General features: G+C 42.9%; 1 protein-coding gene across 1 annotated transcript in view; it reads left to right on the top strand.

Annotated features, from left to right (window-relative positions):
• Positions 1-9,287: 9,287 nt before the first annotated feature.
• GRM3 (glutamate receptor, metabotropic 3) overlaps positions 9,288-12,937 on the top strand; it is a gene marked incomplete at its 5' end in the record, with an annotated part of 37,411 nt that continues 33,761 nt past the window's right edge. Inside the window, 1 exon segment of the mRNA XM_010283125.1 lies at positions 9,288-10,169. Within this exon segment, the coding sequence (XP_010281427.1) occupies positions 9,288-10,169 (882 nt within the window).

Raw genomic sequence — 12,937 nt, 5'->3', positions numbered from 1 at the left:
TTTTCTGCTCCTGTGAATTTGCTGGTGTATTTCAGTATCTTTTCTTCTCTTCCTTTCACCCTCCTTTCCCAGATTTTGTCTGGACAGCTGTCTGCCATATCACTTCATGATGCTCCTGCTGTCAGATTTCTCCTTCTTTCATTATCCTTCCACCAAGGGAAAAAAGAATTTGCTGGTAAATCAGCAACGAACACCTTCCCCACTGAGTCAGTATGCGTGATAGGCACTTTTTGCAGACACTAAAAACAACAAGAGAATGCAGAATGCTTAATTATTTTCTGGTCAGACTAGGCTATTATCATTAATGATGATCTGGGTAATTAGTTCTTAGATGTTGTGTTTAAATTAGCAGTGAGCCCAATCTGCACAGCATTTGATCCCTCAAAACCCAAGCCAGGATTCTCAGTCAATGGAAGAGATCATGTAAAAAAAGCTGTTTTCATGAAATAAAATTCTGACCTGACCTGAATCTAGGATCAGAAAGTGAATTCTCCAAAGTTTGGAGGACTTTATTTTGGATTCATGGCTTTTCATTTGAACCAGATCACCCACTCTCTTCTAGTTTGCAACAGAAATTCCAAACGTATTTTCCTTGGAGACGTTCAGTGACATAAAAAGGGTAAGAAAAAAGCATTTTTCATTTGCACAGAAAAGCACCTGCATAGCAAATCCAAATGCCATGTTTAAAGTTCTCAGGTCAGCTCTGTCAGTCATATGCATGTGTAAGCAGGAATACAACTATTCAAGTGCTGGATTTGTTCTTTTTTGTTTCTGAAAACTGGACCCATCTTCTGAAAATGAAGATTAGGGTCCATTCCTTACAGTCAGCTCTCTTAGAAACATTAAGACATTTCCTTAGGTGGGCTGGACTTTGCATTTCCATATCCACTATATTCATGTTGATGTAGGGCCCTGTGTAAAGTTTCCTTTGTGCTACCAGCCCACAAGACATCCAGATCATGGTCCTGAGAGTTATTCCCAAGTTAGAGCCTCATCGAGAAAAAATGGCAGAAAAGAAACCAGTATCCAGCTGTCTTCTCTTGAATTCCTTGCTGTGTCTCAAGTAAACCGTAGCAAAACCACTGGAGAAGGTTTAGAGGTACATTACTGCTATTGCAAAAGCTAAGACCCCTCTCCAAAGTGAATGACCATTTGGCATGAAATTCAGAATATGTACTCATTTACTGGCAGTCTTTTCCTGGCTGTCATTTCTCCCGAGCCACACAAGTCTGCCAAGGGCTCATGAAACCTGAAAGATAATCACCTCCATTTCCTTACTCCAAGGGTAAACCATCTTCCAATCAATGAGTCTTAACAATAACTTGTGACTTCCATAACCACTGAAAATAGTGCAAAATCTCAGAAGAACTACATGCAAAAAAACCCACCCATAATATATATGGGGCCTCTGTCCCCCTGTTCATGGACCAAATGGGGATACGGACAGGAGATACGTGTGGGGGGCTGCAGGGGTTCACCAGGGACCACAGACCACATATGCCACTTGTACTGTGCTTGTAGAGGAGTTTTGCATTTGACTGTGCAACAACAACCTCTGGTGATTTAGTTTTGTAAAACTAAACCAGATCCCTATTAAAAGGTCTGTTCTGTGAGACGGGCCACCTACACTAGCGTTTGAGCTGCGCGTGTACTTGCCAAATTCCTGGTACCTCCTTTAAGCTCTTTCTCTCTTTCATCTCTGTTCTTTCTCTCTCTCCACTACCTCTCAGCCAGATTCTTGCTGTTTGCTCCCCTTTTTGTTTCTATTCCACATTCAGAAACTGAACAGCCACTAGGTTGAGATTTCCAAAGTGCCCAAACAGCACTGGACACATCTTTCCTAGAGATTTCAAAGAAATGCCTGTACCTCCCTCTGGTTGGTTTCTTTGAAAATCTCAAGGTAACTGATTCCTTTGCAGAGGTTTTCCCCCCCCCCCCCCCCCCCAGTGTGAGCATTTTCTCCTTTTGACAGAGAGAGACGAATTTTACAGGGATGTGTAAGTAACCCGTGTGAAGACAGGTACGGAAGGCACCCAACCATGTTAGAAGTGGGAAAGGTTGTAACTGCAAGAGAAAGTGGCCAAGAATAGGAACGAGTTAGGGACATCTTGACATCACCCACACTCATTCTGTCCCTTCTGACTAGGACTTATGCATCAGTTAATGAGTCTCAAATAACCATATTTATCAATGATGGCTCTTTTAACTCCAGAAGCCATTTCATGCTTTCAGAACCATTAACCACAGTTTTGACTAAAGGGACTCCTTCCTCATCATGTGTAAATGTGACATGAGTCACTCACGGTCAGGTTTACCAAGTCTCAGAGAAGAGTTGCACTCCTCACGTGTAAAGCAAGGTCTTCTGCACAAATCTCTTCTCAGTGTGCCAGCTTAGTGTTTAGCTTACTTCAACAATGAATGCTGTATGGAGACAGAGTGCATATGCAACAGCTCGCTGTGCTATCCCCTCCAGAAAAAAACAAAACAAAAAAATTTCAAAAAAATTCTCCTCTCAGACTACATTTCTCTGCATGTCCTTCTTGGTTTATTTTTGATTACACAGGACACACATATAAAAAGAAATTCCAGGGTCCTCCGCAGAAATCCTGGATATTATTCTGACAGTATTCCCTATTTCTAGTGTTCATTTTGCAGATGCAATTATTTCACTGTTCAAACACTGCTCCTCTGGATGTGACAGCTGTATTTAGCTATATTTTTTCAGCTTCATTGCCAAAATTTTCAGGAGAAAGCAAGGCTAAAAACAGTGTTGTCTTCTCCCCTCCCCCTGCTCAGAAAAAAACCCAGACATTTTTGTCTGTTTGGTAATTAATTGTTTTTTCCTGAATTATGAATTGGTTTTTCCTGAGTTACCTTTTGGAAGGAATTTTGTTAACGAACAACATTCACTAACTAGTAAACGGCCCTCTTAATATCAAAGACAGAGAAAGCTGAAGGAAACCACTGCTTCAGTCCTGCAATGTGTCAGAAGATTACACAGGAGTACAAACCAGGCTGGGACTCCTAAATAACTTCACTGCTTCTGGTTTAGTTCCTTTGCAACTGACCTTTGACGATTAAAAGGACTGGGATGTCAGCATTGCCAACGCATTCCTGGGGTTAGAGCTTGAAGCTCAGCTGAACCCAAATGGATATTTTCTGTTGCAGGTGGTGACACAGCCCTGTGTAGAGACCGTCTTCCATAGCGCTTATTATAATATCCCAGCCATAACACCAACAGTTTTAAATTGTGCTATGGAGAGAGGATGTTCCAGACTGATAGAGGTATTTCAAATCTGGAAATTAAGCTGCTAATTTCCCATTGAAAACAAATCAAAGTTTGGAGTGAAGTATTTTCTTTGGTCTGAGCTGAGCAGCTGCATTCGCATCACTGAGATCTCCCCCTCCCAAAACCTCCCAAACCATATGTCAGGAGTGCCTGAGCCCAGCCATACTGGGTCACACTGTCCCCAAGGTGAGACCCTACATGCCTTTGGGCCTACTGAATCCCAAGAGGACAAGGAAAGTTACGGTGGAGACCATCTCTTCAGTATCGTTCATATTTATTGCCAACGATGCAATCTGGCAGCACTGTAGGCTCACAGCATGCTGAGCTGTATCTACAGAGACATAGCCAGTAAATAGTTGGAAACTATATATTTATTCTGTTCTCATTGGATCACATCTGGAATACTGTGTCCAGCTCGGGGTTCCCCAATAAAAGAAAGATTTAATAAATACAGAGATGATTGTGGGGAGGAGAGTGTGGAAAACATACCCTACAAGAAGAGGTGGAGGGAACCAGGTGTGTTTAGCCTGGAGAAAAGATTTAGTGGGAAACTAATATCAGCTTTTCAGTATGTACAGGTTGGTTCTCAAGAAGACAAAGCAAGTGTCTTTACTGAGATACATAACAAGAGAATGATTATAAATTGAAAGAAAGGACATTCTAGCAACAGAAAATGTACAAGCCGGGAGCTGGGAGCTTGGGGAGGGTGTACAAGCCAGTGTAGGCTGTTGACTAGATACGGGTACCTCATTTATTCTTTGCATTAGGTTTACGTCCACCACTTATCATACACCCACACTCTGGCCCATTCAGAATGAATGTTTCTTTCCTGCCTTTCTAAAATGACACTTTCTGCCAAAATTTGGTTAAAATATTTTTAGATTTAAGAAATGAAAAAAAAAAAAGTAAAATAAGCGATTTTAAAAAATTAATTGGAGCAAATTCTTTAGCTGCAGTTTGACCTGCAGCTGCCCAAAAGCTAACAAAAAGCCCACACTGTGGATTATCATCATTTAGGAACATACACTTGCACATTTCTTCAAAGCAAAAGTTAAGTTCCTGTGCTATAGCAATGATCTAAACATTGCGAAATCCTTGGGACACGACTTCGTCACAGTCCTGCTGTAGGAAACTGGACAAGCGACTTATACTCAGGAACAGAAAGACTTTTTCAGGAGACCAGAGGCAGTGACTGTATCTCTGTTAGGATAGATTTCACTTCAGAGAGACAGGGTTTTCTGCAGTGTCTCAACAGAAACAAAACTCCTTTACCTCAATCCCATTCCTCTCGGCAGCCTAATTTATTGTCTGTTCAAACCATCCGCAGGAGTTCTCGCCTGTCTCAAAGGAGCTCTGTGAAATTTGATTCATTAAGCCATGTTAAGTACCATGAGACTCTCGCGTGGTAAAATTTTAGAAGTGCAGAGAGCACTGTCATCTAACAAGGGGCCCGCTCTGTCCAACAAATGTGTAATACACGCTGAAGAAACCCTTCCTGTCCGAACACTTCTGTATTTTTTTCCCCAAAGTGTTTCCTGTGCTCCCCAGCCCCGTATGCATTCAAACAACCCAGGTAACAGCCTTTGGGATGTTAAGAAGGGAAACTTTAACCAAAAACATCAGAATAAATCCTACTGCCAGCAAAGAAAGTCCTACGGAGAATAAGCAAAATGCTTGATGGGATTCAATAAAACTATGTATGAGTTTCTGAGAAATATAGCTGTTACCTATCTGACCCCATCTCTTATCAGGACTCTTGAATGGCCAGAAATATACTCAGAAAATGGATCCACATCTTTGATAGCTGTACCTAATTCACTGCTGCTTGTAGAAAGGTATTAGGAAGCCCTTTTCAGTGTTATAACTAGATTGGCAATTTCCTGCAACTATTTGTAATGTCCCTGATGTGCAGAGAAGTGGTTTAACCCCAGCTGGTAACTCAGCCCCACGCAGCCGCTCGCTCACTCCCCCACGGTGGGACGGGGGAGAGAATCGGAAGAGTAAAAGTGAGGAAACTCATGGTTTGAGATAAAGACAGTTTAATAGGGAAAGCAAAAGCCGCGCACGCAAGCAAAGCAACACTAGGAATCCATTCCCCACTCCCCATGGGCAGGCAGGGGTTCAGCCATCTCCAGGGAAGCAGGGCTGCATCACGCGTAATGGTTTCTTGGGAAGACAGATGACATCACTCCGAATGTTTCCCCCTTCCTTCTTTTTCCCCCAGCTTTATACACTGAGCATGATGCCATATGGTAGGGAATACCCCTTTGGCCTTTTTGGGTCAGCTGTCCCAGCTGTGTCCCCTCCCAGCTGCTTGTGCAGCCCCAGCCGGCTCGCTGGTGGGGTGGGGTGAGAAGCAGAAAAGGCCTTGGCTCAGTGTAAGCACTGCTCAGCAATAACGAAAACATCCCTCTATTATCAACAGTTTCCAGCACAGATCTGAAACATAGCCCCATACTAGCTACTACGAAGAAAATTAACTCTGTCCCAGACAAAACCAGCACAGAAGTAGAAGTGCCGTGAGAGGGACATCAGTCTCCTCCGTCACTGCCCCGGCCACTCCGTCTGCAGGATCTTGCTGGTGCAGCCTGTCCTGACATACGGACATGGCTCACACTGGCATTTCTGCCGAGCTCACATTGGGCAGAATCCCTCGCGTTATGAATCACCTGCACCCTGGCAGCTGGGTGAGAGCCAGGTTTGCTTGGGAAGCGGAGGCTTTAGCGCAGGACAGTGGCTACACCAATAAACCCAGCCGTGTGAGCGCAGATAAAGGTTTCCCGTCACGCTGGAAGCTGACTGTATCGACACGCTTTGTTCACAGCAGGCTGTGCGAAGCAGTTGTTTTAGGTTGCAGATACAGAACATCCAGCCTTATTTTCAAAGGTGTTAAGCATCTGCAAAACCCACTGGTTTCGACAGCAAAAAAAACAGGCTACTACTGCTACTTAAGTGCCAACATATGGATTTCAGGCTCTAATTGCATGCACCATGGCTTGATTAAATTGCTGCCTGGAGCTTTGCCAAAATAGATTATTTCACGGAGCAAAAGCTGGATCTACACAGCAGTTTTGAAGCAGTAGCACACATCCCAAGGCAGCATGGAGCTACGGTGCAGGTATGCCTCAGGTGGGTCCGTCTCAGTGCACATAACTCTGGTTCACATTGCACTGTCCTTTACTACACTGAGCTGCTGCAGAATAGACACAGCCTTAGATAACAGCTCCTCCCCAGAACCTGTTACCTGTGCCTTTATCTTGTTGCTCATTTCATCAGGATCTCATTTTCAGAATCAGATGTTCAGATCAGCATGGAAATGGCTGGAAAAAAGGACTGTTCTGAAACCAGCTGCATCAGCTAAGAGCCTGAGACCTGAGCTCTTTTGAAAAATTAGTCCCTAAAATCAAGATGTTACAATATTGCAGAAAATCCCCAACTTCAGATTTTCCAGAAGAGTGTCCTGATCTGAATTAATAACAGCTACAACTTCACTGAGCTCCACGATCAGTCGCAGCTCTCAGGGACGATCAGGTCACTATCCTCTACGATTAATCAGGCTTTCTTATATATTTTAATTTTTGGTCTATGAAAAACCTGCCATCTGGAGAGCTTTGCCGTGAAGAGCATTGCAGCAAACAGCCTTGCCACAGGGATGCTTTCCTCCCGCCATGGCACAAGCAGCAGCATTACAGGCAGTTTGCAGTGTCCCTAGAAGTGCGGTGACCTCCAGGGCTCAGGGTCCCCTTGTGAAATGAGGGTGTAGCTCTGTTTCCCTGCGTACGGATACTTTGGCTGCTTACACCAAAAGAAATAAAAAACAATTGAAAAGCTGTTATATTTGTTCTTAGCATCTTTCTGTGAGGTGAAGGCTTGACTACATACTGAATCGCAGTGCTTTAGCTAGAAAATGGACTTCTTTTTTAGCCAGTTTCAGGAGGAAAATGCAGAATGATATGCGTGCATGTGCTTATTATGGTTTAGCTCAAATAAAATAATTCCTGCTAGAATAAACTGAGACAAGAATAACAGTTCCAGCCCACACGGTTCTGCAAGAAATGTTCCAGAATAACCACACCAAGGACATTCTTAATACCAAATCAAAGTGCTCTTTTTGAGTGACGACATGTGAACCAAACCATGTGGATATGTGGGCAAGTAATCAAAACTTACAAAGCCACAGAGGCTTAACAATGCTCAGAGCATCCGCTGCACCTTGGTGACAAAACAAGCCTCTTAGCCCACCCCGTTACTTTAAAGCTGTTCTTTTAAATCACCACAATGGAAATTAAATCCCACATTTCCGGCATAAGGCAGCGTAATGCATGTTACTACCTAGCAGGATGGTTAAGGACACATCAGCTGTTTCTTGAGGGACGGTCACTCGTCCAGCCACAGCACTTTCTCGCCACGTGCCTCTACCCATCGGCAAAAGTGCAGGGCTTAGCCAAAGCTCCCTGTCAAGACTCCTTCCAGTGTAGAAAAGGTTTTATTTTGGTTTAAATGAAAATAAAGCATTTTGGTTTATTTTATGAAGACATGCCTGGGCTCCCCAGATACAGGCAGTTAGAGACCTGAGGTGCCAGAGCATCCCACCTCCTCTTCCCCAGTGCTGCAGAAGGACAAGAATCTCCTCACGTTCCCTCTTTCAGACAGCACAGGGCTGTGAAAGGCACTGCATGTGTCCAGTTGGGCAGCAGAGTCTGGCCCAGACAAGAGATTACACCAGTTTACAGTGGGACACGAACCACAGCAAGACACCGGTCCAGTGTCTGCATTAAAGAAAAGACAGAATCTGAATCTATAAAATATGAAGAGATATGGGTTGCCAAAAAGCAACAAAACTCTTTTGTGTGATTTTTTACCAGACTGCCTATTTTGCTACTGACGTCTAAGTCTTTAAAATTTGCCTTGCTCTGCAACATTTTATTTTTTTCCAAAACAGTCCCTTGCCTTTGAATTCTCACAGACATAGTCTGTGGTCAGAGAAACATTTGGGGAAAATGTTAAAAAATAATTATTGGACAATTTTTAATGAGTTTCCCTTAGGAATCTCAAGTACACTATTGCTTTTCAGATGGTTTTGTCAGGCTGTACTCCAAGGTCAGCTTCAAATTTAATTTACTGGACACAACTTCCATGCACCAAGAGCAGAACTCCAAAGTCTTCCCTTTGTCATTTAAGAAGCAATCACATGAAAAAAATGCCATAACCTTTCTTCATTTATTTCCAGATATTATCAGGAGCTATATCTGTATGAGAGCAAAAGAGTAGATTTGGGAATATTTAAGCAAAGGACATAGTAATGTATAAAAAAGAAAACTACAAAAACCAGGACTTTGGACAACATAAATCACACAGGAAGGGCAACGAGAGATTATTAAAATTTTTTATTATTTATGAAAAGCTGTAGGTCAACACAACATTGTACAGCACTTGAGGAGTACTAACATGCAACAAATACACCATCTCAGGAGGACTGCAGTCAGAACAGCTCAGAAAAAAGAGTTTAAAACAGTAAAAAATAGGAGAAGTGGGGACTTAGAACTTGAATAAGTGGGGTCAGAAAGTTCTCTGAAAGGCCTGCGCACGTATATCTGTAATATTTACATAAAATAAAAATTTATGTCTTATTAGTGTATTTGATTATCAAATACAATGAGTCTGGGAGCAGATGAATCACACTGTGAACAGCAAAGGCACGCAAATCCCCAGATCTTAGTACGGAGCATGGGCCGAGACTGAAGTATATTGACCATTTGTGTCAAATTCTCTGTTGGTTTAAACAGATTCAGTTTGACAGAAATAAAAGGTTCGTTACAGTCCCAGTAGGTCCCTGGGAATTAACGGCAGCAGGACAGCTATTCTGCATACTGCTCTCACTGGAGTATGTTATCTACACCCTTAGTCCGTGTTTGCCAGAACACCTCTTATTAAAAACCACTGTTTATACCTTTCCCTAGATTCTGCTGTTCGGTTCTATAAATACCACCCTTTAAAGACCTGTGGTCTCCCCCTTCTCTCTAGGTGGCAAATCTGCTCAGACTCTTCCAGATCCCCCAGATAAGCTATGCCTCCACCAGCGCCAAGCTGAGCGACAAATCCCGCTACGACTATTTCGCGCGGACGGTGCCCCCTGACTTCTACCAAGCGAAAGCCATGGCTGAAATTTTACGGTACTTCAACTGGACTTATGTGTCAACGGTTGCTTCAGAAGGAGACTACGGGGAGACGGGGATCGAAGCCTTCGAGCAGGAAGCTCGCCTCCGCAACATCTGCATCGCCACCTCCGAGAAAGTGGGCCGGTCCAACATCAGGAAGTCCTACGATGGCGTGATCAGGGAGCTGCTTCAGAAACCCAACGCCAGAGTGGTGGTGCTCTTCATGCGAGGCGATGACTCTCGGGAGCTCATTGCAGCTGCCAACCGCTTCAACGTTTCCTTTACCTGGATTGCCAGTGACGGATGGGGAGCGCAAGAGAGCATTGTCAAGGGCAATGAGCACATAGCTTCTGGGGCAATAACCCTGGAACTTGCTTCCCATCCAGTTAAAGAGTTTGACAGGTATTTCCAAAGCCTCAGCCCTTACAATAACAGACGCAACCCCTGGTTCAAGGACTTCTGGGAGCAAAAATTCCAGTGTAATCTCCAAAACCGAAAACCACATAAAAAGGCTTGTGACAAACACTTCACCATCAACAGTTCTAACTACGAGCAAGAATCCAAGATCATGTTTGTTGTGAATGCCGTGTATGCAATGGCCCATGCCTTGCATAAAATGCAGCGGACTCTGTGTCCAAACACCACCAAACTCTGTGATGCCATGAAGCATCTGGATGGCAGGAAGCTGTACAAAGATTATCTCCTGAAAGTAAACTTTACAGGTAATAACTTCTCTTTTGTTACATACAGAATGTCACTGTAATTAATGAAATGTTCATTGGTCACAGTTAGAGCCAAATGAATGCCCACCTATTACCAAGGTTCAGGCCAGTGTTGTACCCTGGCAAGGCCACTCCTGTCACAGGAAGGGAGAAAGAGGAAGAGGAACACGTAGCATGGTGAGAACCTTAAAAAAAAGAAGCTTAATGCTCCTGTTTCCAGTAGAAGGAAGAGGTGGAGGTGGCAACAGCTGGTGTTGGAAATGTTATCTACTTCCACGCACCAACTTCCATTTTATTCAGAGCCAGTTTGGCTTTGGCTGGGCATGTCTGGAGACCAATGGTCATTTGACCATCTGTTACACTAGGCAATCGCTTCCTATGACTATGCCAAGACTTGGCCTTCTCTTCTTTGTTTTTTAATGAATTTACATAATAGCTGGACCCTGGTCAATGGCTAATGTCCTTGCAATAGTAAAGCAATAATTCTTGCCATAGAACCATATCAGTATAAAAAATTTAAATATGTGGTATAGTGCCATTACCTATGTTACAGATCTTTAAGCTTGATGACAAAGTATGAAAAGCTAGATTAAATATATGCAGGAGGTTTGTGGAGAAAGAGTGGATGATCTAGCAATGATATAAGCAAAAATCATGGGGACTGGCTGCACAACACATGACATCTCTGCTTTTGCCATCACATATGGCTGAGCTTAGGTTTGTTATTGATACTGCACCATAGCAAGGCTAAATAGATCTGCAGGGGAAACAAGTGTAGAGCATCAAATCCTTTTGCTGTTACATGTCTAAATTCTTTCTGAAGCATCTATGTTGAGCATGCATTTCTATGTATTATTAAACTGATATTCTCAGCTGACAGAGTTGATAGTAAGGAAACATCATGCTGTGCTTTATATGAGAACTAGCTCCAAGAGGAATTGAAGGATAAATACGTGTATGATACCACATGCTCAGTCCCAAGAGACCCTCAGTAATGGTACAACATTAGTAACACTGGGAACTATGTGAAGCTGTCAGATTGGAGCTTGAACTTTTCCCTCCTTCAGAGTTCTCAGCATTTGATTCAGACTGTATCTAGATACTACCAGTTACAACCCGAGAGCTTCTATCACCCCCAGTGTGGTATGGCTGGTGTAAGCAAGTACCCCACTTTCTTGGGTACATGCAGACATACCTCCCAGTACACGCTGCAGAGCTCCTTAGGACCCCAGGTCTTCCAGCACGCTGCTGGCTGGCTTGTTTAGAGCACTTCAGGGCTTCCTGCAGCCCACACACCTGGATTTCTTTACCATGGAAATCAGGGTGGGGCAGATGGGACTGGTCATGTCCTACATCCTAGCTCATCCCCCAGGAGGTGATTCAGGAGGACCCAGGAGACTGGGCATGGTCTGGTAATATAGATTTGGTCACAAAGAAAAAATGCTGCTCTCAGTGAGAGCAGCTGGAAGTTGGGATGCTTCAAAACCTTCACCTGAGTGTTGCATGCAATGCAGCTGAAACAACACGCCTGGCCTGAGCAACACGATGCTTGTGCACATCATGCTTCTGGTCTCCTCCTAAAGACTGCTGCACCAGTAAGTATAGTCATATACCATGACATATACGGATGCATAGGCAATGTACATATAGCGTATGTCATGCTGTAATTGCATTTGATTTATTTATTAATTTCATGTGTTGCAGACAACAGCACGAGACACAATGAACCAACCTTTTAGGCTTTAAACCTATGGAAAATAAGAACCATAATTTCTCCTCCCCCTCCACACAGTACTTTATACACAGAAACTATTTTCCCATTTGCCTACACTTATCCTGAAATACATGAATGTCTTGAAATTGTTAAATCAAAAGGTTTTAGGAGCACAGCACTTCCCAGAAGCTGGGTGCTGGCAGACTGATCACAAGGGATGGCAGTGGTGTGCAACGTGCTTCTGCCCCTGCCAGGGAGACACGGCAGGACAGTAACAGCCCACCCAGGTGAGTAGGCAGTTCAGTAATAAGCTTCAAACATTTTGAAACTTGTTCTGACACTCCAGGTATTTTTATGGGCTCAAATGCACACACTTTTAAGAGAGAGGCCAGCTTTAGTCTGTCACTAGGCAATCTTGGTTCCAGTACATGATTCCTGATAATTTTTCTGTTGAGCAGAGATTTTTTAAGAACTTAAGCATTTTTCCACTCAGCATTTAGAGATAAAGTCAAACTCACCACAATTTTCTTTGACCAACCTCCAGGAAAATTTTCATTTGAATACAGCCAGAAAAATTAATTTTCATTTTGATTGGAATATCTTTTATACATTTTATGAATTGGAAGTTGAAGTTGTTCAAGCTGAAAAAAAATAAGTTCAAAACCTGTCATTTTGCAATTTTGAAAACAGAAGTCTCTTCTTTTAATCAAACTAATTTGTTTTAATATAAACATGGCAATCTTTGAAACTCTGAAAAACTTTAGTTTCAGTTAGTTTTCATTTCCAATTTAAAGCATTAAAAAACCTGTCGAGTTCGTATCCAGTGGCTTTGTTCCATGTATATTATTCCTAGCTTACAGCATGATTTGCTCATCGCCTGTTTCTTTGTTATCAGTTCTCCCATTATAATGTGAATGCATGTTTTAATGTCAGTGATTTTTGAAAGCAGATGAGTTGATTTTTATGTAGTGAGAGAATCAGCAAATCTCCCATGCCTTCTCCCCTTCAGAAATGTGTGAAATTTTAATACATACAAATCTTGTCACTGATTTCC

This window comes from Phaethon lepturus, unplaced genomic scaffold, assembly GCF_000687285.1.
Source record: "Phaethon lepturus isolate BGI_N335 unplaced genomic scaffold, ASM68728v1 scaffold7230, whole genome shotgun sequence".
In the NCBI taxonomy this organism is placed as follows: Eukaryota; Metazoa; Chordata; class Aves; order Phaethontiformes; family Phaethontidae; genus Phaethon; species Phaethon lepturus.
Note: the sequence above shows the minus strand (reverse complement) of the source record. Positions and strands in the feature narration are given on the sequence as shown.